Here is a 24,252-nt window from a genome sequence, read left to right as displayed (position 1 = left end):
GAGTAGAAGGTTAGGAGAGCTGATTTTTGGCGTACAATCTAGTATATAACATTAAGGCCCAACAACTGAATGGTTTGGATCATCAACAAGGTGGGCTTCACTATATTTTTCGAAATATATGCTCACCAAGAAACAAATGAAATGTATATTGGGCCCACCTCACCAACCTACATACATCATATAACACGTATTTTTTAGAAAATTCATTGGGCCACTTTATTCGAAGATCCGAACTGTTCATTTGTTGAGATTCAATGTAAATAGCTAGGTTGTGCCCCAATATTCATCTTGATGATCATAACCCTCCGTTCTAGTACGACGACACTGTATACGAATCTTCACGAATCGAAGAGTTAGGCCTCGGGCAATTTGAATATTGTATATAACAATATAATTCCTTCCCCGACCCAAATGACAATATGGTGTTTGGAAGTTTTTTTTTTTTTTTTTTTTTTTTTACGATAGGTGTGCGGTGATAAGGTCGAATATTGTTGGCTATAGCCATTGGCCTATTGTCCTTGGTCCCACCCTCATCAGATGATTCTTGATCTTTGATCTAATTTGATGAAAAAGACATCATTTAAGATTTCTTTAAGCTGCTAATTCTTGCACACCTCAATCTTGCCAAAGGGATACCTATTCACCGTCAGACCCGAACCTAAACCCTATCCGATCTACGGTCCCGAACAGCAAGCACATTTCCCATGTGGGCACTGAGTCACAACCATTTTCATTCTCAAAGACATAACTCTGTAGATCGGAGGGTTGCGATCATCCTATGGAAATGATTTTGGGGCACAACCTATTCACTTTTGGCCCATTAAATGAACGGCTTGGATCATCCTATGGTAACCGTACACTTTATTTTGGAAAATATGGGTGGGCCTACAAGTGGGTACTGCACGACCCACACCACAGGATGATCCAAGCCGTCCATTTGATGGACCACAACGTAAATAGGTTGTGCCCCACAAATCATGATTGCAACCCTCCGATCTATAGAGGTTTCCATATATGCAGTTTCTCTTTAGATTGGAGGGCTAGGATCATCCTTTGGAAATGAAATTTTGGGCACAACCTGTGGCCCATCAAATAGACAGTTTGGATGGTGTGGGCCATCTAGTTCATTTTTGAAAAATATGTGTGTGGCCTACCTTGTTCAAATATTTCAACAAATTAATTGTTGGCCCACCAAGGGTTCATGTTGCAAAGAGAGACAGGCTGGAGTAGTCTTGTAACAGTTGCGGACTAGAAAGGGGCAATATCACTGCCCAAAAAACATGGAAAATGTTTTTCTTACAATTCAATCTGTACCCTCCCGTTACTTAGGGCATTGGATAGGGCCCATTTTCTTCTTACCTTCCTGTAGCCCTACATCTCCTTCTGTATGTCTGATTCTCTGGGTTTTCATTGTGCTTATTTCACTCCTATTTGAAACCCTAGGTCTCTCCCTCTCTCTTTGAAATTTGGACGTTCTCGTCCTTTTTCTTCCCCTTTATTACAATCAAATGCCTTATGGGATTTGATGGCAAAACCGACGAGATTCGATGAGCATTCTAATATTTCTTTACCGGATATCCGTTAAATGTCGTCCAACCAGAAATTTCTGCAGAGATTTCTCCGTCTTTGTTACAGGAAGGAAGAAACTAGCATTCGAGGCAAGAATATCTCTATTTTTTTAAGGTTTCAGAAAATTCTGTACTGTCCTTTTCTGTTCCCCTGCAATCACATTAAGACAGAGAAAAAAATTGATCTCTTTAGTATCATCTGTGACTTGACTTTTTTCGTATCATGGTAACAAATGCTGTTAATTTGTGTAGCGCTTCGTGAATTTCTAAATTGTGTATTTTCTGTCATAGTTTGCTAGAAATGCTATTCCTTTTTTTTTTTTGGGGAGGGGGGGATTTGAGTCTAGTGATTCTCAACGTACCTAATTTCCATCCCTATGCTAATAAATGTCTTCTTTATGGGGTTGCGTAAAATTGGTTCTGGAAGACAGAAACCTTAAAACAATGAGACTAGAGACTGTGACTTCTTCTCACTAGAGAAAAGGGATGCCCTTTAGCGCTTGAACATGAGGGAATTTGCAGTGAGAAATGCCTTTCATTCATACGTAATTGGGCCGGCCTTGTTATATTTACTGATGATTCTTTGCAAAGAACCATTTTTATGAATTTCAGAATACCTGGTTAATATCCATAAATGGTTGATATTTCATGTGGGGTGGTTATCACGGTGATTTTATGGTGCATGGGGGTGGTGGTGATGTTGCTTCATGGCCTCAATCTGGATGTTCACTTTAATGAACACAAGCAAGTTGACGTCTACTTGTGATCTTGCTAAGAAGATGACCTTAGTGTGAGGCTTCTTTTATTTTTATTTTTTAAATTCAAACATCAGTAACTCAATTGCAATATCTATTCTGGTAGATCCACTAAGTGCCCAACAAAGCGGTAAAGCCTCAATGGCTTTGCATCCTTGTTAGGATATCACCAACATATCACTTGCATTAAAAAGCCCGTCATCATCTCTATACCTCAGCAATGGTGATCCTAACTAACTAGATAATTTTAGGACTTTTGGCATAGGAAAACAGTACCCTCTCGTTCTAGTGGATGCTCTTGGTCCTTAGCCATAGAGACCGGTCCAAGGAAGCAGGAATCGCGCCCTGCATCAGGGAATCGTGATTCTCCGGAACACGATTTTGGACGCTTCCCCAAAAAGTGGGAATCGTGCTTCCCCAAAATGGGAATCTCGCTTCCCCAACAATTGGAATAACGCTTCCCCAAAATGGGAACACGCTTCCCCGTCGCTTCCCATCGCTTTAATTTTATGAGGATCACAAAAAATGGGAAACACGCTTCCCCGTCGCTTCCCTTTGCACTCCCTCGGCCCTTTCCTCAACCCCTCCCGCTTCCCGCTTCCCGCTTCACTTCCCGCTCTGGCAACCTTTGATCTGTTCCCTATTTTTTGTTGTTGGGGACATTGTCATGCTTGAATTGATAATTAAAATTATATTGCATGACTACAAGGCTATGGCCATGCACATCGAAGTGTTGGGAAAGATTTCCCTCATGCTTTGTGACTAAGTTAGCTTCCAAAACTCATCATTTGGCCCTATTATGTGTAGGTGAATGTAACAACTAGAGGCATTGTCATGCGTAATGGTCCTAGAGATGCGATCATGGGAAATCTTCTTATGCAACCAGGTAAGTGTCATCATCATTCAAAAGATTCCACATGAAGAATGCTCGTTTGGCAAAAAATGATGTATTTCTTGGTGGTACAACCACATATCATCCTTTCGATTAAGGTTATGGAGCATCCCTGTAGCAACAAAGATGTGGAGTGTTCCCTATACATACAAACCTAGCTTGCTCGCACAACCTTGAAATCTTGTCCCATGTGCCATGTGCTAGATGGATTGGAGAGAGAATACATTGTTGTCTATTTATTTCTCAAGAATTTCATGAAGCAACAAAGCAAGCTAGTTGAAACAAAGCAAGCTAGTAGACAAGACAAACCGATTGGGAACTGACAGCTTGATGACATGCGCTATATAGATAAGATTACATCACTACATGAAAAATTTTATATTCTTGAGGGAAATGAGGATGATATAGCAAACTAGAGGGCGACGATTGCCTATTCATGTGGAGTTTTCAACGTTGAACGTTGATAGAGGTCATAGTATGATATGACCCCATGTTGTGCGACACTAACCATTGTATTGAGATTCCCAAGTGTCGTGGCAGTGGTGCTATGACCATGTATGGCACACTCTATGCTCTAGCACTTGGAATTATGGTGATGAAACATGTGCAAGGCTTTCCAGTGGAAGTTGTTGATTGGCGTAGTGCCAATCAATAACTAGAAATAAGCAACCTGGGCAATGCCATTGGTAAGACATTTTTGTGTGCTTTGCAGAAGTAATTCATAAATACCCCCATCCCCATGACCGAGGCGTAGGTGCCAGAGTCAACAATAGCAGTCTGATTTCTTAGAAAGCGTAGGATTGTTTAAGGCTCGGTAGGAGGACTAATATTCCTTGATTACTTTTGAGAGGCACCATATCTAAGCTCTTAAGAGTTAGAATCATCTTTAGCACCAGTATATCGTCTATGATTCATATAACCTCGGGCACTTTGCCTTATTATTGGAGTGTAAATTGTATTGCATTCATTATGTGTAATTCCATCGTTGGCTGACTAGATTATTCAAGTACGGCCTGTACGGGAATGGGTGTGATAAATGTGTCACAAAGAAAGGAAGAGAAAGAACCATGGAAAACTTAATTTCTTGAGTAAAATTTCCTTTGCTAATAGTTAGTTGGTAAACCAAAATTTTGATACATCCTGGTTAGCTTCCGTCTGGGCGTCCTTGTACATGCTGGTTGTTGTACATTTGGATGACGTGAAAGGAATCCACGAGGTTTGGTGGGGTTGTAGTGGGATCCGAAATGGTTCATAAAATATGATCCAAAGTTCTTTTACATGTGCCTTCTCCAAAGCAATGTGTTAGCTCAAGGCCAAACCTCAAACTGACCTTAGGCTTTCTTAGGGGTAAACCCATAGTAGCCGGAAACTCCATGGGCGGGCGGGAAACTTGTTTCTCCTAAAACGCGTTTCGGAAACATTTCCGAAACGTGATGAAAAAATAGGGGAAACGTTTCCGAAATGCATTGGAAACACATGGGAAACATATGAGAAACTTTTGTGAAACATCTGAGAAACGTATGGAAAACACATAGAAAACGTATTGAAACTCTTGGGAAACACATGTGAAACTTATGAAAGTCATTGTGGAAAAATACACACTAAAATAATTGTGGTATAGATATTAAAAAAGAAAACTTGTAATAAAAAATAAAAATAAAAATATTTAAATAGAAACTTGAAATTAACAAATTTTAAATCTACAAAATTATTTATTTCATATTTTCCTTGCCTTTCATATGTTTTCATTGACGTTTCTCTGTTGTTTCTGAAACGTTTCTAATGCGTTTCTTAAGATGTTTCCCGATGCGTTTCTCATATGATTTTCTATCTTTTTTCGTTTCTCGTTTCCCTTCTTTTTTCCCCTGCGTTTCTTGGTTCAGTTTCACGCTTCGCTTCCTGAATTCGTTTCCCAGTAACTATGAGTAAACCAATGTTGTTCCTGAATCCTAGGCCCTCAGAGTATCGAGTTATGAGGTCTAAGAATATAATGATGCTGGTCAAGAACTTAAGATAAAGAAGTGGGCAGATTATGATAGATAGGAGTAGCATGATGATTGTCTATTGTGCGAAGCTAGGCCTTAAATAATTGATATCCAATGGTATCTAACATTAAAGGCTCTCAGCTCAGGCAACCAATGGTCTTGCCTGAGTTTCTTTTATTTAGTTGATTGGAGTTACTTCATCATGTCACTATTGGGAGGGCATCTACGAGGTGTGTCATTACCTTGGTTTTTAGTGCCATGCACAATGTATGATGTACATGGTTGTAGTACCATTATCCACAGGGAAAGTCTTCAATAGTGACTGGTTTGACTCTCACAACACGTATTAGTGCCATTCTCTAGCCTTTGTCGCCCTTCCTCATCTAGAACTTAATGTGGGTAGAGAATCTTCACCACTTGAATATCATATTATCCTTGTAAAATCTTAAAAAATCGAAATCTTGACTAATTAGTGTTATCTTCATTTATGATTGTACTTTTTAGCAAGGTACTTAGGAAGCTAGGCCTATTTATTAGCTTGGCTCAACATTTTTGGAGGTTCTTCAGAGGTGTGCATACCTAATGTGCGAATCACAAAGTAGTTCCTTCTATGAATTCTATCAGTTCCATTCATCACATGACAATGGTCGATTCATTCAAAGGTTGAGGCAACAAACTCAATAGGTTTTGGTTTATTTACTAGCTCATCTTTTCTGGATGTTTGTCCCGGGGGTTTAGCCATAGCATCTAATTGTTTTGTTCTTATAACCATGTTTCTTCTTCTATGCAGTAACCTAGGTATTGCTTTATCTCAAAGATTCCATTTGATTGTAGGCGACTATAGCCTGTGTAAACATCTGTGCTAAAAAAAGGATCACTACTTCAAGTCATGTTTGTGTATGTGCATGTGTATACACATATGGGTAGCGGTGGGTGGGGGATTGTAAACAGTAAACACCCTTACGATATATAGATATCTACCAATTTCCTTACACATATTTATGTGTGTGTGTGTATGGACGTGATATATGCACTTCAATTTTCAATAAACACTCATCATAATTTTGTCATTTTCAAGATTTCAATAACCACTTGTGTAATATCCGAAATCTGAGAATGCCTAACCTCAACAAGCAAAAAAGTGGATTGATTCTCACAAATATATTCCAAACTAAGACAGAACAACAGATCTATGAATGGGACTTAAAAATGTATTTCAATGGAACTGTAAATGAGAAAAAAATACGGTTCGAAAATGCTCGGGACAACTCTCCAATAACAGCTCAAAATATCAAAACATGATTTATTATGTAATGGTTTTGAAAATAGAAGAAAAGGTTTGAATCCTTACGATGAAGATGACTCTATCATGAATAGATGTGTTAAGAACTCTCTTCCCATGAGCTGATATGTTGAGAAGAAGCTTTCTCACATTCTGGTACACAATACTTCCTTCTCACGAACTAGTAGCAATGGTGAACCTTCACAAACAAGGAGTTGTGGGTGAAGTTGTAAAAGTGCCGTCATACGAGGCGAGCACTAAGGGATCAGCACCTGAAAAGCGCTAGGGCATTTTTTTTTGCGTGCGCAGGGGTACTCCCCACGACTTGATAATTGGGGGGGGGGGGCGCTTACTTTCATATTCATAAGGAAGGGGTTGGGTTTGCTTTTGCGAGTTTTGAAGGGGAAACCTTCTAGGGTTTAGGATATTGTGTCTTGAAGATCCATACATTTTAAGACAAGTTGTAGGAAGTTTCTAGAAGCCATTTTGAGAGTCTATATATGTAGGCCTTAAGGCCATCGATTTTAGGATCTTATGTTTATGATTTACAAGAGCTTGTGATGTTGTACTGGGAAGAGAAATAGAAGAAAGGGGAGAAATAGGGGAAGAAGAGAATAGAAGGAGAAGAATGGAAGAAGAATAGGGGAAGAAGAGGAGAAATAATAGATGAGAAAGAGGGGAAGGAGGAAGAAGAAGAAATCTGAGGGAGAAGAGGAGAAGAAGAGGAAGAATAGAGGAAGTAGAAGAACATGTAGAGGGGAGAAGCCAATCAATCTTTATGAATCATCCAAACTTAATAAACCTGAATACATGAGGCCTATTTATACGCAAATAAATTCCATGGAAAATAAAAGCCCTAAAAACTAAAACATGGAAATGAAAATCCTAGAAACTAAAATAACATGGAAATAAATATTTAAAAGTCCTAACGGGCAAAGACGCCTCTTATTGGGCTTACAATCTGCATCATTCTCCCCGCTTGAAAAAAACTCGACCTCGAGTTCTAGTCCTCCCCGTTCAAATATTTATACGACCCAATCAAGCAGTAGGATTCGTAATCCGTCAGAAGAACTCGTGATGTCTAGTACTCGTGACAATCGTGAGAGCTGCCTGATATGTCGACGGAACAGTAGGGAAGAAATCGCCCATGTAGAATCATAAGAACACAAACTGCGCCGGAGAAGTAAACTGGCTTGGAAGATAGCAACGTACTCCTCCTGGATCGGTGGGATCAGCATGACATCTATGGGCAGTACCAATCCATGACTAGCCTCAATAAGATCAGCATCCACTAGTATCAAATCTAGCTCAATGGAATCAGGGACAAAGCCAACTGCTAGAACCGTAACTGGCTTAGTGATGTCAGGTTGATAGCCCTCCTGATGTCCATCATGTGCACTGAAATCCTCTGTCTCAACCGCCACTATCATCTTGATGGGAGCATCTACTGGAGAATCGATACTGTCACCGTGCTCATGTAATGATATGGAATCAACAACCTCAGTAGACTGCTCGTGCTCTCCATGCTCTGGCAATGCCTCATCAATCACTAGACTCTCTGGCTCTATATCTTCCATCTCTGATTCTGTATCTGCCATCAGGGACTCTGTATCTGACATAATCATGGGCTCAACTTCGATAATGATCTCATCAACACTAGCATCTTGCTCCTCAATAGTGTTCGTAACTTCCTTCTCATACATGTGATGCTCCAAATATCTGTTTTCTGCTTCAATTTTGGCGCCTCGTGCACGACATGCTGTGGCTTCACGTCCACGGCGAGCTTCTTATTCGTTCATGCTTCAATCTTAGTTCATACCGATGTGTCAATATCGCATAAAATCCCATAAATTCATAACGAATCTCTTCCCATCGACGAAATGGAGGCCCACCTTTGACATGACGCGCCTACATCATTTGATGTAGGACTAGGAAGAGAAATAGAAGAAAGGGGAGAAATAGGGAAAGAAGAGAATTGAAGGAGAAGAATGGAAGAAGAATAGGGGAAGAAGAGAAGAGAAAGAATAGACGAGAAAGAGGGGAAGGTGGAAGAAGAAGAAATATGAGGGAGAATAGGAGAAGAAGAGGAAGTAGAAGAACATGTAGAGGGGAGAAGCCAATCAATCTTTATTAATCATCCCGATATAATAAACCCTAATACATGAGGCCTATTTATAGGCAAATAAATTCCATGGAAAATAAAAGCCCTAAAAGCTAAAACATGGAAATAAAAATCCTAGAAACTAAAATAACATGGAAATAAATATTTAAAATTCCTAATGGGCAAAGATGCCTCTTATTGGGCCTACAATATGCATCATTGCTTGCGCAACCTTGGAAGAGTTCTACTTTAATCGATCTTGAAGTGATTTCTTCATCTCCTGTTAGTGTGAAGCCATCGGATCCAATGGCATGGTGCCCTAGAGTTCTACCCCTTATCTTCTTTTAGTCTATTGAAATATATATATTCTTTTGAAATAATATCTACATATTTTCTTTTTACTCTACTTGTTTGAAATTGAATAATTCAGGTTTTTTTTTTTTTTTTGTGATTTTGATATCTAAAGTTTTTTTTTTTGTAGATTGTTAAGTATTACTATAATTGTCTTGAGGAGCATACTGAACAGATTCGATTTTATATTTGATGGTCTGATTGAGTTAATCTCAACCATTAGATTTAGTGATTGATTTGAACTTGAGATCCGAGGGTCATATTTGAGTAATATTACTATTGATCATTGTGATTAGCCTAGATCTAAGATTTAAAGGTTAGATTTGTGTCTATTTTTCTAAATTTTGTTCAAACCTTAGATCTATTATATTAGATTGAGTTTTACATCGCTGAAAGTTAGAGGAAATCTCTCTCATAGTTCTGCGTTAGTTTAATATCAAAGCTTATGCTTACATGACTGCTCGAAGCGACAAAAATTATACGGGGAGGTTCTCTGATAAAGCTAAGAATGGTTTTATATTCAAACTTCTTGATAGATTTAAGTTTTAGATAATCATCTAAATTCAAACTCTAATCAAGAGGGTGACACTATGGTCGAGACTGGGAATTCTGCTAACCAAGGGGACCACACACAAAATTTGGATAACCATGGCACGAATGAAAATGAAGACATTCGTACAAAGGTGGGGGTGGCACCAATTGAGGAGAAGATGAGAGAGCACCGCTGAAGATGGTTTGGACATATCCAACGTAGGCCTTTGGATGCTCCAGTGAGAAGAGGTGACTCGTGCCAAGTTGATTGAGTAAAAAGAGGAAGGGAAGACCGAAAACAACTTGGGTAGAAACAGTGAGGAAAGACTTGATAGCTAGGAACATAGCAGAGAACATGACCTTGGATAGGATGGAATGGAAGAAAATGATCCACGTAGAAGAACCCAACTAGAGCCAGGATTAGAGCCGGGTAGATTCCTTTCACCTTCTTAATGAACTTTTCTAAAAGATTCATTTAGACAACCCCAACTAGTTTGGGACAAAGGCTTTGTTGAGCTGAGTTGAGTTGAGTATGGTAGGGAAGATAATTGTCAGGTCATTCCGACACCTAGGCCTGCTCCTAGAGCTACCTGTGTACGGAAAAATACCATAGGTGCCCATACTCATGATTGGGAGCGCAAAAATCCTTGAGTGAAACAGATTTTGAGCCTATAGATTAACTGGGGAATAGGTTTCCATACCAAGGCTCAATCCAATCAAGTCCGTAGCGTCTACCAATTTCGCCATATCCCCCTTATGAGATCAAGATCTCATTGTGATTCCATCCCCTTCTTTCATTTATGTTGGAACCATTGAATTCATTAGATACTGATTCCTATATCGAAAAAGCGTCTGCTCCTATCGAGTGAAGGTTTCTGAGTTTGACATGACTCTTAATGCACACGTATTCTTTGATTGCTTAGCTGCTTTTCCATAAACTAATCGCATTTCTAGGCAGAACCCAATACTACTTCTAACTTCAGATCCAATGTGCTCAGAGCAACACCTGCCTAAGAGGCAAAAGGAAAGGGAGTTGCAAATGAATCAAAACTGTCCAACAACAAAGAAACTAAATGTTTTCGGTGTTCCAAGATGGGACACTTTAACTACAACTACCCTACTAGGAACCTCCATCATGGGAGTTGAGGATGATGTGGCTTATCCCCATGACATGGTGAGAACACTAATGAGGAATATGATTTGTTTGAAGAGGTATCGCAACTTATAGTTTGGTCGATCTTAGCATTCCCAAAATTGGAAGAGAAAGAATACAAACATTCTCTGTTTCGTTGATTGCCTAACGCTAACACCTGAACCACATCCAAATCCATGAAAGGGTGCATGGGTGGATAAAACTACCATTCTATATGAATGTAGCAAACATATTACTTGGTAGGCTTGGATGTATGGCATGTGTATTTCATAGTGTCCGAACAAACACATACTATTTCTAATACAATGGTAAGCATATCATATCTGTTAAAGTATAAAAGATCAAATAACGCCTTCTCCAATAGCTTATGCTTTTGGAGTAACCGGTAGTTTCACATGGTGTCAGAGCCAAAGGTCCTGATATATAACAAGCATGAAAACCGTAAATGTATGAAACCGTAATTTCCAGTAAGAAAAACTCACCTGATTCAAATACGATGAAGCTTGAATACTATGGGGTTGAAGAGGATGAGAGCTGAAGATGGACAATCAAAGCCTCCTCAGAAACAAGCTTGAATACTATGAAGGTTGAAGACGATGAGAGAAGACAGTGAACCCTAGTTTTGGAGAAGAAAATGAGCGTTGTCTGTTCGGTTAATAAGGATGGGCATTATGGTCATTTCCTACTCGTCGTCCACTCCGTCACGTTGAAAAAAACCCATTGAAACCTCAGGGGGCGTCGTTGATGACTTTTAAACTCTAGGGCTATCGTTGAATGTGTCAGAAAGTTAAGGGGGTGTATCTGTATTTTTCCCTTTTTTAAAATAATGATAATTTTATTAAATAAAACAGCCACCTTAGTACATACAACAGGGACAAGGCGTCCCACAGAGTATATACATAAACGTAATACCAAGAAATCCTCCCGCCTGCTACACTAAAAGTCCAGCCTCGTTTCCTCATTCCTCCAAATATGATCCAATAATCACCACCTCTTCCTTCTCTACTACCTCTTTCCCCAGCCTATCTGTTTGTTCGTTTGCTGACCTCTTTATATGATGGAACTCCGATCCTATTATGAAACATAGGTCTCTAATCTCTAATATAATATGATCTAATTTCCATGGGCCTAATTCTTTATTCTTTGCACAAGCCAAAACATTTGTAGAATCACCTTAAATAATTAATGACCGAACCTGGAGCTTACATATATTCTTACTCCCAAAGAAGGGCTCTCGCTTCCACCTAATTTGAATCACCCTCCTGCTGGCCCAAAGAAGGAAAGTAACATACATCCATTGTTAAAAAAAGGGCGGCCCAGTGCACAAGGCCCCGCCATTGCGGGGTTTGGGGAGGGCTAGATGTACCCAGCCTTATCCCTGCTTTGCAGAGAGGCTGTTTCCGTGACTCGAACCCGTGACCACCAGGTCACAATGGAGCAACCTTACCATTGCGCCAAGGCTCCCTGCTTTGCAGAGAGGCTGTTTCCGTAACATACGTCCATTGTAATCACAAAATAATCTTCCAATACCCACTCGTCCTGGATTGCCTTTGAGTTCCCAACAAAATTAAACTTCACCCTACCTGGAGAGGGAGGTTGCCATCTTAGAGAAATTTTAGTCTTCACACCTTTTTTGTCAATAATTGTTCTCCAATTTCAAAGAATGTTGCCCGTGCTACAGATAGAGTTTCTTTTCATTTTTTTAGTAGGAAAATTGGTCATCATAAGATTGATTGTTGGAATTATACGAAATGGTTGGCAGGCAAATGTAGTTATCTTTCCCTGGTTAGTTTGGAAACAAATTAGCTTGATGCACCCATCAATACTTGGTTGGATTCCGAAACAACTGCTTGTATTTCTCTTCCCTATGGTGGGGATCAATATCATTTCATGGAAAATGCTGAGAAGGCGATGATCGAAGCAGGTGGATTTTTTTTTTTTTAAAAGATACTCGACATATTTTAGATATGAGAAAAAAATTATTTGTTTCTGCTATGAGGCGGCATTTGATTTCTATTTCAACACCAAATGCACTTGGTTACACTTCCACTTTTGGTGGTCGTGCTACCTTGTTGTATAGTGACTCAAATTTGATTGGTTCTGGCACTCTTGTTCATAACTTACACCTACTGAATTTGAATGTTGGTTTTGCTCATTCATCATTTCTGAGCTTGTATGTTAGTATCTTCGATTTGGTGGGTCATAAAAGGAACATGTTAAATGAAATTCTTCAATGTGCATAGGAGGTTGGGACACATCTCTAAAGACTATGTACTATGTGTCTATGCCTAATTAGGAAGGGTGCCTTTTTTTTTTTTTGAAAATTAACATTTTTATTGAATAGAACCATAGTCATTACAAAGGGACAAGTCGTCCTCTGAATAAATAGTGTTTATGCAATGCACGCCAAGATATAACTCAACTCAACTAAGCCTTTGTCCCAAACTAATTGGGGTCGGCATTGGGAGGGCTAGATGTATGCAGCCTTACCCCTGCTTTGCAGAGAGGCTGTTTCCGTGACTCGAATCCGTGACCAACAGGTCAAAATGGAGCAACCTTACCGTTGCGCCAAGGCTCGCCCTCTAATACACGACAAGATAGCAAGTGTGAAAAACACCCTACGCTGAGGTATGATCCTCAATGCAAATGTGAGCTCGGTCAACACCCTCCTTAGCCAGATCATTCGCCATGCGGTTAGCAGATCGTTGCATGTGTGTGGTCGACGGGCGTATAATGGCTATCAGGTCCCATATTTCATTGATCTTGTTGGCCATTACCCACGGTCCACAATTCTTGTTCTTAGCGCATGCGATTGTATTTGTGGAGTCGCCTTCAACGATCAGTGGTCCAAGGTTATGCTTCACGTACCATTTCATACCAAAGAGAAGTGACGTCACCTCTGCCTCTTTCGCGTCACAAACACCAGCCGGTCCAGAATATGGCATAAGAATGGATCCTGTGATCAGGAATGAGCCCGCCAACACCCGCCCTACCCTGGTTACCACTAGAACTCCCATTAAAGTTTAGTTTGTACCACCCTTCAGGTGGTGGGATCCACCTAGGGGAGAAACACAGTTTAGCTTTCTTCTCTGTGACTTCTAAATTCCAGTTTCGCAACATTTCGCCTCCAGAATAAGGATTGCCACCTTTAGCAAGATGCCATTTGATTGTGGACAATTTTACGTCAAGGGCAATGTTTGGTCTGCCACGTTCTTTTCCACTGAATATACGGTTATTGCGCTCCTTCCATATGTGCCAAGCAATGGCGTAGGGAATCAATTTCCACATAGATTCCCCGAAACATCCAAAAAAAGCACCAGTCCAGTTGAGGATTGGCTTTGTAACACGCCGAGGAAGCACCCAAGACATTTTAAAGAATTTGACAATCCTTTTCCTTACTTGGAAAGTTTAGGAGCTGTTACATGAGAAAAAGAGAGAAAATAATGAGTTAGGGAAAACTCCCCCTCACTTATGTATTTATATTAGAGAAGTACAATGACAACTATGCCCTTAGGCAATACAATATATATCCAACACTCCCCCTCAAGCTGGAATGTAGATATTATACATTCCCAACTTGTTACAAATATCATTTAACTTTGACTTAGGCAATGATTTGGTGAAAATATCTGCTAACTGGTCCACAGATCGAGTGAAGGAAACATGTATTTTGCCCCTCTGGATTCTCTGGCGAATAAAATGGCAATCAACTTCCATATGCTTGGTTCGCTCATGAAATACGGGATTGGTGGCTATGTGAAGCACAGCTTTATTATAACAGTAAAGCTGAGCTGGAGAAGTAGCAGAGAAACCAATCTCTGACATGAGAGACCGTAATCAAAGAAGCTCCCCATTCGTATGGGACATAGCTCTGTATTCTTCCTTGGCGCTAGACTTCGAAACTATCTCTTGTTTCGTACTTTTTCACGATACCAGATTGCTGCCAACAAACGTGCAGTAACTCGTGGTTGATCTCCAATCTGCTGGAGATCCTGCCCAATCTGCATCACTAAATCCTTCCACCCTGACATGTCCATTTTTCTTAAATACCAAACCTTTCCCTGGTGCACCTTTCAAATAGAAGAATCTGAACTACCGCTGCCCAGTGAGAGGTACGTGGAGCACTCGTAAACTAGCTTACTACCCCAACTGCATAAGAGATATCTGGGCGAGTAACAATGAGATAAATAAGTTTCCTAACCAGACGACGGTACCTGCTAGGGTCATCCATCAAGTCTCCCTCTTCTGCAAGCAACTTGGCATTTGGATCCATGGGAACACCAGCAGGCTTTGCCTCCACAAATCCAGTCTCTAACAAATCTAGCACATATTTTCATTGAGAAAGAGATAGACTGCTGCCAGAATAAGCTACCTCAATCCCTAGAAAATACCGTCGGCGACCCTGGTCCTTATTGGAGAATTCTGCCTGTAAGAAGGTCTTCGGTTTCTGTATACCAACCGTATCACTGCCTGTAATAATAATATCATCCACATAGACTATGAGGAGAACATGTCCTGCATCAGAGTGACAACTAAAAACAGAATGATCAACTGCACATTGCCTCATGCTAAATCACATGACAACATCACTAAAGCGCCCAAACCATGCTCTAGAAGACTGCTTGAGCCCATATAAGGATTTGCGTATCCTTGAAAATGATGATGACATCTCCCCCGAGCAACGTACCCTGGAGGTTGCTCCATGTAAACCTCCTCAAGCAAGTCACCATGAAGGAAGGCATTCTTGACATCAAGCTGATAGAGGGGCCAACCTCGGTTGACAGCAAGTGAAATAAAGACTCGAATAGAGGGCATCTTGGCAACCGGAGAAAAGATCTCCTTGTAATCAACGCCGATGGTCTGGGTGTAACCTTTGGCGACAAGACGCGCCTTAAGGCACTCAACAGTACCGTCTGGTAAATGTTTGATGGTGAACACCCATCTACAACTAACTGTATGTGTCCCAGAAGAAAGAGGAAATAAACCCCAGGTGTGATTGGAACGGAGAGCAGCCATCTCAGACTCCATAGCAGCGCGCCAACCCGGATGAGCAAGGGCATCAGAAACAGACCTGGGTAAAGAGACAGAAGAGAAGGAAGAGACAAAGCTGCGAAACATAGGAGTCAGATGGTCATAAGAAACCACAGAAGAAATAGGATGAGCAGTCGTAAGAGAGTGGGTACGAGATGCAATAGGAGAATCAACTAACTCACCAGAAGAGGGTAAAAGGGGTACCTAAGAAGAGGAGGCGGGGATCTCCGACTGCGAGGATGTCAACCCAGGCGGTAGGGCAGGACCAACATCTCTCTGGCGACGCTTATAGACCCGTGTGACAGGAGGAGGAGGGGGAGGAGGTGGAGGAAGAGGAATAGTAGGAGGAGAAGGAATAATAGGAGGAGTAGAAGGAACCATATTAGGTAGGACAAGTAGAGGAAGAGGAACTGGAGAATCAGAGAGACCATCATGGACAGTAGGAGGTTGAAAGAAAGAGGTGGACTCAAAGAAGGTAACATCGGCCGAGATAAATAACCATCTCAGCCGAGGGCTATAGCATCCATAGCCTTTTTGGGTACGGGAGTAGCCTAGAAAGACACAGCGCTCGGTCCGAGAGTCCCAACTTATCCAGACCAGGAGATAGGTTGTGTACAAAACAGACACAACCAAAGACCCGGGGGATAAGAGGAAAGGGATCACCTGTGGGATGAAGTATATCGGGTACGGAGAGGAGCCATCCAACACAGAAGATGGAAGGCGATTGGCGAGGAAGCAAGCGGTGAGAACGACATCGCTCCAATAAGACTTAGGGACATGCATCTGAAAGAGAAGAGAGTGCGTGATGCCGAGTAAGTAACGGAGTTTCCGCTCAGCAGCACCATTTTGCTGGGAGGTGTGTGCACATGAAGATTGATGAATGATACCGTGGGATGAGAGAAAGGTGTTAAACTCAGTAGAAAAATACTCACGTGCATTATCAGTGTGTAAACATTTAAGGCTGCACTGATATTGTGTAGTAATCTCAGCATAAAAAGTACGAAATGCATTAAAAACCTGAGAATGGTCTTTTAATAAAAATAACCAAGTAACACGAGAGAAATCATCCACAAATATGATAAAATATTTATATCCAAACTGAGACAGTCCGCGAGGGACCCCATACATCAGAATATACTAAATCAAAAGGACACGGGACACGATACTCTACTAAGGATCCTAGAGGGGAAAGACACACGATGGTGTTTCCCAAGTTGACAAGACTCGCAATCAAAAGGATGAATAGTGGAGGACACAGTAGATGTCTGCCGAAGCTTCTGGAGAGGGGGGTGACTGAGACGACAATGCCGCAGGTATGAGTTGACAGAGCTGTGTAAGGCAACACGAGGCAAGTCACTGTCAAGATGGTAGAGGCGATCCACCTCACTGCCCGAGCCGATCGTCCTCCCAGTCGTGAGATCCTGAAAAACACAGTGAGAAGGAAAGAATGAGACGGAGCAATGTAGATTCTTAGTAATTTGACTAACAGAAATTAAATTGAAAAGAGATTTTGAGACACAAAGAACAGAGGATAAGGTAAAGCCAGAATGTGGAAATAGAGTACTGATACCAGTGATGGGTGTAGAGGTCCCATCAGCTAAAGTAACAGAATGAGTCGCAAGAGAAAATGGAGAAAAAGAACTAAGGGAAGAGGCATTACCAGTCAGATGGTTCGAGGCCCCTGAATCAATAATCCAGGAACTTGAGCTAGTAAGGAGAGAGGGCGGTGAACTACCTGGCTGGGCATAACCGGCAATAGGTGGGCGGCTGCTTAGACGGAGACGCTGTAACTCATCGTAGTTGGCACTGGAAATAGTCATTGTGTCACTCTGTGGGGCGGGAGGAGCGCTGCCAAGAATGGACTGTGCTGGCGAGGCATCAATAGGATCTGCAGTAGTAAGGTTGGCCAACTGGGATGGACGAAGCTCTGGGTGAAGAGTGTAACAAGTATCGATATAATGTCCCTCTCGGCGGCAGTGAGTACAGTAAGAACGGGATTAGCCACCAGTACCACGACCGCCACCACCATCGCGGCCACCACCAAAGTCACGGCCGCCACCACCACGACCGACACGGCCGCCACGACGCTCGGCTGAGCCACCACCACTGTCAGAACGGAAACCGCCGTCATAAGCCACTGCGGAACCGTCGGCGGGAATAACAGTAGACGAGGCACCGGGTAAGCACTGCTGAGCACGTGAATAAATCTCGGTGATAGATGGAAGTGAACCGGAGACGAGAATCTGCTGACGAAAGGGTAAAAACTCTGGCCCCAGAGACTCAAGAAAGTGAACAACATGGAACTGGTCACGCTGTCGAGTAACAACAGCCAGATCAGTGGTCGGGGGCATATATGTGTCGAGCTGCTGGCAGAGTGAGATAAACCGGCTGTAGTGATCAGATAGAGAGGCATCACCGCGTTGAAGACGTATCCACTCAGAGTACGTGGATGAGAGACGTGTGAGGTTATCAACCCCATAGTAAATCAGAGCGGCATAATTCCAGATGGCCTTAGAGGTACGCAAGGTCATCAATGGTCTATACACCTGGGGGGTCATACTCTGCCATAGAAGGCTGCGAATGAGGGCATAATCCTGCCGCCAACGGTCATATGTAGGATCTGAGGGAGGAGGGGGATCCCGCTCAATAAGAGATACCTCACCTCGAGTGAGGAGGTAGGTCTCAACAGCGAGACTCCAACTCAAGTAGTTGGAGTCGTCAAAACGCTTAGAGGTCATCTGAGGAAAGGAGTGATCAATTGACGAAGAGTAGGATGGAGGAGTATCACTCGAAGAGGAGGCAATTGCCGGAGCAGAGAGGGTGTCAGTAAGAGAAGTGCTGACCTGAGGAGGATCCGTAACAGTGGGGGAATCCATGACAAGAAATAGAAATGACAATAGATATGGGAGGCTCTCAAGCACACCGGCAAACTGAGAGAAAAGGAAAAAGTGAAATTAAGTCAGATCTGCGATCCCGAGAAAAGAACGCGGCCCCGATAAAGGAAAAGAGAATGGGGCGAGAAGGGCGAGCCATAGAGAAACAAGGAGATTGAAACAATAGAATCGGAGCCGCGAAGAAGAGGAGAAGAAAGCCAAAGGAGTTTAAACCATGAGGAAGAGAAAGGGATGAAAGAGTACGGAGAGGGGAGGGGGAATATACGTACAAGGAGATGGAAGGGGCACAGTAGCGGAGAGTAGATTAGGACACAGTAGTGGAGATAGGGGAGAAGGGATTGGTATGTGGCGGATGGGGGGTGGAGAGTAGATTAGGACACAGTAGTGGAGATAGGGGAGAAGGGATTGGGAAGTGGCGGATGGGGGTGGAGGGGCGTACTGCGGGGAGGTAAAGGGAGGTGGGGTTGGAGCGTACGGAGGGTGGGAGGGGGTACGGGGATGGAGGTAGGCCGTACGAAAGGTGGGAGTGGGGAAGGGGGTGGGGGTAGGGGATACAGAGGTGTGGGGGTCTGTACGGGGAGGGAGAGTAGGCTGTACGGGGGTGGGAGGGGATACGGGTTGGGGGTGCGTAGGTACGGGGGTGGGTGGGATGCGGGAGCGTATACGGCGTGGGTGGGATGCGTATGTGGTAGGTGGGGTGCGTATGGAGGGGGGGGGGGTAGGTATGGGTGGAGAGAGGGAAAGGGGGTTGCGTACGGGAAAGGGTTAGAGGGGTTTGGGGGATGCGTACGGGGTAGGGGGGGTGCGTACGGAGGGTGGGAGGGGGTACGGGGATGGAGGTAGGCCGTACGGAAGGTGGGAGTGGGGAAGGGCGTGGGGGTAGGGGATACAGAGGTGTGGGGGTCTGTACGGGGAGGGAGGGTAGGCTGTACGGGGGTGGGAGGGGATACGGGTTGGGGGGTGCGTAGGTACGGGGGTGGGTGGGATGCGGGAGCGTATACGGCGTGGGTGGGATGCGTACGTGGTAGGGGGGTGCGTATGGAGAGGGGGGGGGGGTAGGTATGGGTGGAGAGAGGGAAAGGGGGGTTGCGTACGTGAAAGGGTTAGAGGGGTTTGGGGGATGCGTACGGGGTAGGGAGGGTGCGTATGGTGGGGGCGTAGGTACGGGTGGAGAGAGGGAATGGGGGTTGCGTACGGGAAAGGGTTAGAGGGGGTTTGGGTGTGGGACTTAGGGTTTGATGAAGGAGGTGGAGAATGTAGGGTTTGATGGATTTGGCTTTGGGTGGAAAAGAGAGAAAATAACGAGTTAGGGAAAACTCTGCTCACTTATGTATTTATATTAGAGAAGAGAAGTACAATGACAACTATGCCCTTAGGCAATACAATATATATCCAACAGGGGCATTGAAGAAATAAGTGATTGAGTGATTCCTCTGAGTTTTTTCATAATACGCACCAGCTTGCTAGCCGAAAACCGTGCATCTTTACCCGATCACAAGTATTGATGCCTCAGTGAACTAGTGTCAATAGAAAAGCAGTGATACGAGGTGGGGCTAGTATTTTCCAAATATTTGCACGTCGATATACAGGCAAGGTTTTAAATTTCGACCGAAATCCGGGTTTCGGTCAATTCCGAAATCGAAATTGCGATTACTTGAAACATCACTTTATTTTGACCAAAATTTCGGAATTTCGGCCGCAATTTCGTTTTCCTTAAATTTCGGTCCAAAATTGTAGGAGAGTCCACGTTAAAAAGATACACTTTATTAATTATTTAAGATTTCCCTGAAATTTCGGGCGAAATTACCGAAATTTCTGTAATTTCGCCTGAAATTTCAAGTGGTATAAAATATTACTTTTTTTATTTTGAGGGATTTCGAACAAAAGTTTGAAATTTCGGTTTTGGTGAGTACCGAAACGCATTACGAAACCGAAATTTAAAACCTTGTATACATGACCTCGGCCGTCGTTGAGTCGCCTGAAAAAAGACCTAACCGAGAACCCTCCTTGGCAGTCCTGCATCCACACCCAGTGGTCCTCCTCATATTGAGATAGGTAGAATGATGATAATCTGCTTATGAGTGAGTTGAAGAGGTCAATCTCAGAGTCTTCAGATTTTGCCTCAATCTAATATCCAAGAAATTGTTATCGTGGCCCGCATTTATGTTTAGATATTCCGCAATCGTGGATCCGTGTTTCTGCGCTAGGCGGAAGAGTATGGGTTACTCCTCAGCAAGTGTTTTATTCCCCAGCCATACATCCGTCCAAAAAACAGACGAAATCTCCCTTTCCAGCTCCAAATCTCACTAGAGGCAAGAATTGCTCCCTAGATAAACAACTGACTTCCAAACCCCCGATCCCTTGTTGCTAGACGTGGCGTTGCAAACCCAATCCCCCCATCCTTCTCCATATTTATCGTCAATGATATTATGCCATAGGGCCTCCTCCTCCCCGAAACGCCACAGCCATTTTCCCATAAATGCCGTGTTCTGTAGTTTGATTTTCCCGATACCGAGAACGCCCCTTCTCTTTGATTTGCAAACCTTTTTCCAGCCAATGAAGTGTTTAAGTCTTTTCCCTCCTCCTTGCCTTCCCACATGAAGTTCCTTGAAGTTTTTCAATTCGTTTAGCAACACTGGCTGGAACTTTGAAAAGTGACATATAGTACACCGGCATATTGGCAAAAGCTGATTTTATGAGGGTCATCCCATCCCCCCCCTCAACACACACACACCCCCCACCAAATTACAGGTATCTTTTCTTCCACGTTGCCTTTCTTTCAATGCGTTCGACTACCGGGTCCCATAGTTCAGCTCTGAGGATACTGTAATCTAGCAGTAAGCAGAGGTATTTGATGGGAAAACATGCGACCTGACATCTTAAAGTTTGTGCATTGCTCGAAACGTTATGCGATTCGAGGTTAATACCAGCCACGGCACTCTTATGTAAATTAATCTTCATTCTTGAGATAATCTCGAACCACCGAAAAAGCTGCTTCACGTTTGCAAAGGGAGGGTGCTTTTTGTTTTTTGTTTTTTGGATTTTGTTGATTTTGGGTTTTGTGTTCATGTCTTATTGGTTACAATTCATCTCTACATGGAAAAGTCATGGAATGTTATAGATTGGCTAGAATTTGATATGGACTTTCAGCAAATGGCTTCTTGAGGCTCCATCTTATTTTTCCATATATTTTTGGGTTTGTTCATTAAGAATACTGTAAGCTTTTTACTAATTTTATTTCCAAGTCTCATTGGTCTGGCTGTTCTATATAATTTATCACCACATAAATGTCACGACATATAAACGTCATGTCATCTTAGATAGTGGCTAGAATCTTATGCAAAGTTTTAGAATATATTTTAGTTGGATGCTCTGTATAATTTATCGCGACATATAAATGTCATGTCATCTTAGAAACTGGCTAGAATTTGATGTAACATTTTAGAATATATTTTATTGGAAAATTGCTAGTATTTGACGGGGAGTTCTGGAGTTCATTTGATCTGTCCCTAAGTTTTTATTTATTAATTTCATTTAAGAATGAAGAAAAACTTCTGACTAATAAATCTTTCTACACACCCTTCTCACGGTTTTACTAATTGATTTTGATTTTCTGAATACCGATTTTTATTCATGTTCTGTATTATCTGCTAACGATGTGTTGACTGATTACTTTCTTGATAACAGAGTTCCATCATATGCATACCGTCTAAGGTTGATAGATTCTTAGATTTCATTGCTGTTCAAAATAAATATGTTCCATCATACAACAAATATCGATTTGTAGCAACCTTGGCTTCCTCCAATGAACACGAGACAGCAAATGAGGCCTTGAAACAGGTTCTTTTAGCAGTTGAAGACGACCCGGTTTCTGGTAAGGAAAATTGCAGTATTTACATTGAGAAACTCTGCCGATCGGGCAACCTGGTTGGTGTTGCTCAATTACTGAAGGGTCTGCGTGATAAACAGATATTCCTAGGCTCAAATACATACAGAATTGTTCTAGATGCAGCAGCTCAAGCAAATGATTTTGAACTTTCTTCTTGGGCATTCAAAGATTTACTATTAACCTCTAAATCCCAAGATTCGACCTCATTTATTAATGTTGCAAGGGCGTTTCAGAAAGCTACCAATTCTGACCCATTGCTCCATTTTATCAGAGTAGTGTCAGAACTAACATTTCAAAGAAATGCAACTATCCTCAACAGGATTATTGATGGCTGTGCAGAAACTGGGCAGGAAGAAAATGCACTGCTGATATTTGAGCACATGAAGAGTCTGAAGTGTAGGCCGGACACAGTTACATTCAATACAGTTCTATCAATCCTGGGCAAATTAGGCCGTGTGGATCAAATGCTTCTTGAGTTTACCTCCATGAAAGAAACTGGGCATGTTCCCGACATAATTACTTACACCTTAGTCAACTGTCTCCGCAAAGTGGGTAGATTAGATTTGTGCGTGATTTTTATAAAGGAAATGGTTGAGAGAGGAATTGAGCCTGATTTGCGAACTTATACAGCATTGATTGATGGCTTTGGCCGACTGGGTAATGTTGAGAAAATGTTGGAATTATTCAACGAGATGAAGAAAAGACGAGTTCGCCCTTCAATTTATGCATATCGTGCACTGATTAGTAATCTAAAGAAGGCTGGAAAGTTCAAGTTAGCACTGAGTTTTTCAGAAGAAATGAATTCGTGGGAGTCCAAGCTTGTTAGTCCAAAAGATTTTAGAAAAAAGAGCAGGTAGCCGGCGTGTGAAGTTAGCTACCAAACCATAAAACAGTCAGAAGAAAAAGAAGGCAAAAGATAAACAGCTAGGCTCCGGTATGCAATTTCTTCCATGGTCTCTTTTCAAGCATTCTATAGTTTATTTTTCTTCTTATACTTTAATATTTTCAGGACAGAATTTCAAAGATCAACCGTCGGAAGTTGGGGTGTTATCCATGCCTATACCGTTTTGGTGAAGTTGCGGACGTGCATTTTATAATTGGGAAGATTGATATGATTCCCGCATAGATTAAGGCATCTTGTAAACCAAATGTCCCTTTGATAGAAATAGAGTGAATTAACTTGAATATTCCAGTCCACAGCTGGCATGATACACTGCTTCAGAGAGAATGGCGCTGTAAGATGTTTCGGGGCTTCCGACGAGTTTTTAATGCTAACCGATGGCTTGCAAGATGGATGACTAGTAAAAATTGGTTTGTATAGTCTTGCGAATTCCCCATTTAGAAACTTCAGAATCCATGTCTCAGAAATTTGTAGTGGGATCAGACTTGCGACCTCGGCATAAAGAAGTCCTGTGGAATATTGCTGCAGGCCTAAGTTCCATACAAGGTGAAGAAGGTTTTAGTTTTCCCCCTTAAATCTATATTTTTTTTCAGTTCTATATCTACCCATGGGTTAGCTTGCTCGATGAATCTGCCTGACTTAGCCCCAGTTTGTTTTGGATTTGAGAATTGATTTTGAGGCCAAAACCGATTCTTGTCAAAGTTGAGCGTTTGGTCTACAATCTAAGATCGATTTTGGACTCAAATCAATTCTAAATCCCAGCAAAAAATGGATTCTGCATACCAGCAAAAATGCCCTGGCTCGAATTGATTTTGAACCCTTTGTCAAACTTCATGTACTGTTGTTTTTTCCAATTTTTGAGCCGTCGTGTTTACACTTTCCCCTCAATAATAGTGGTCTGGATGTCTAATTGATCAGT

At 42.1% G+C, this 24,252-nt stretch overlaps 1 protein-coding gene across 3 annotated transcripts; it reads left to right on the top strand.

The window, feature by feature from the left end:
• The first annotated feature begins 1,243 nt into the window (after nt 1–1,243).
• On the top strand, nt 1,244–23,935 carry LOC143878585 (Tetratricopeptide repeat (TPR)-like superfamily protein). Of its 3 annotated transcripts, none has more exons than XR_013251026.1 (3): nt 1,244–1,658; nt 22,231–23,366; nt 23,447–23,935. XR_013251026.1 is itself a non-coding variant. In XM_077380860.1 (2 exons), the coding sequence occupies exons 1-2, from the start codon at nt 1,548–1,550 to the stop codon at nt 23,287–23,289; spliced, it is 1,170 nt and encodes a 389-aa protein (XP_077236975.1). In that variant the 5' UTR covers nt 1,245–1,547; the 3' UTR covers nt 23,290–23,372. The 3 variants fall into 3 exon arrangements, 1 of the variants encoding a protein (XP_077236975.1); XR_013251025.1 differs by having other exon boundaries at nt 23,442–23,935; XM_077380860.1 differs by lacking the exon at nt 23,447–23,935 and having other exon boundaries at nt 1,245–1,658; nt 22,231–23,372.
• Nucleotides 23,936–24,252: the final 317 nt, after the last annotated feature.

This window comes from Tasmannia lanceolata, unplaced genomic scaffold (assembly GCF_043159265.1).
Source record: "Tasmannia lanceolata isolate RefF3 unplaced genomic scaffold, GAP_Taslan_0.1 ptg000006l, whole genome shotgun sequence".
NCBI lineage: Eukaryota > Viridiplantae > Streptophyta > Magnoliopsida > Canellales > Winteraceae > Tasmannia > Tasmannia lanceolata.
Note: the sequence above shows the minus strand (reverse complement) of the source record. Positions and strands in the feature narration are given on the sequence as shown.

What these genes read in the sequence shown, in the direction of transcription:
- LOC143878585 (XM_077380860.1), top strand. Translation starts at nt 1,548, where the DNA reads ATGAGCATTCTAATATTTCTTTACCGGATATCCGTTAAATGTCGTCCA. An exon ending in GGAAGAAACTAGCATTCGAG is followed by an intron (nt 1,659 to 22,230) that starts GCAAGAATATCT and finishes TCTTGATAACAG; the next exon opens with AGTTCCATCATATGCATACC.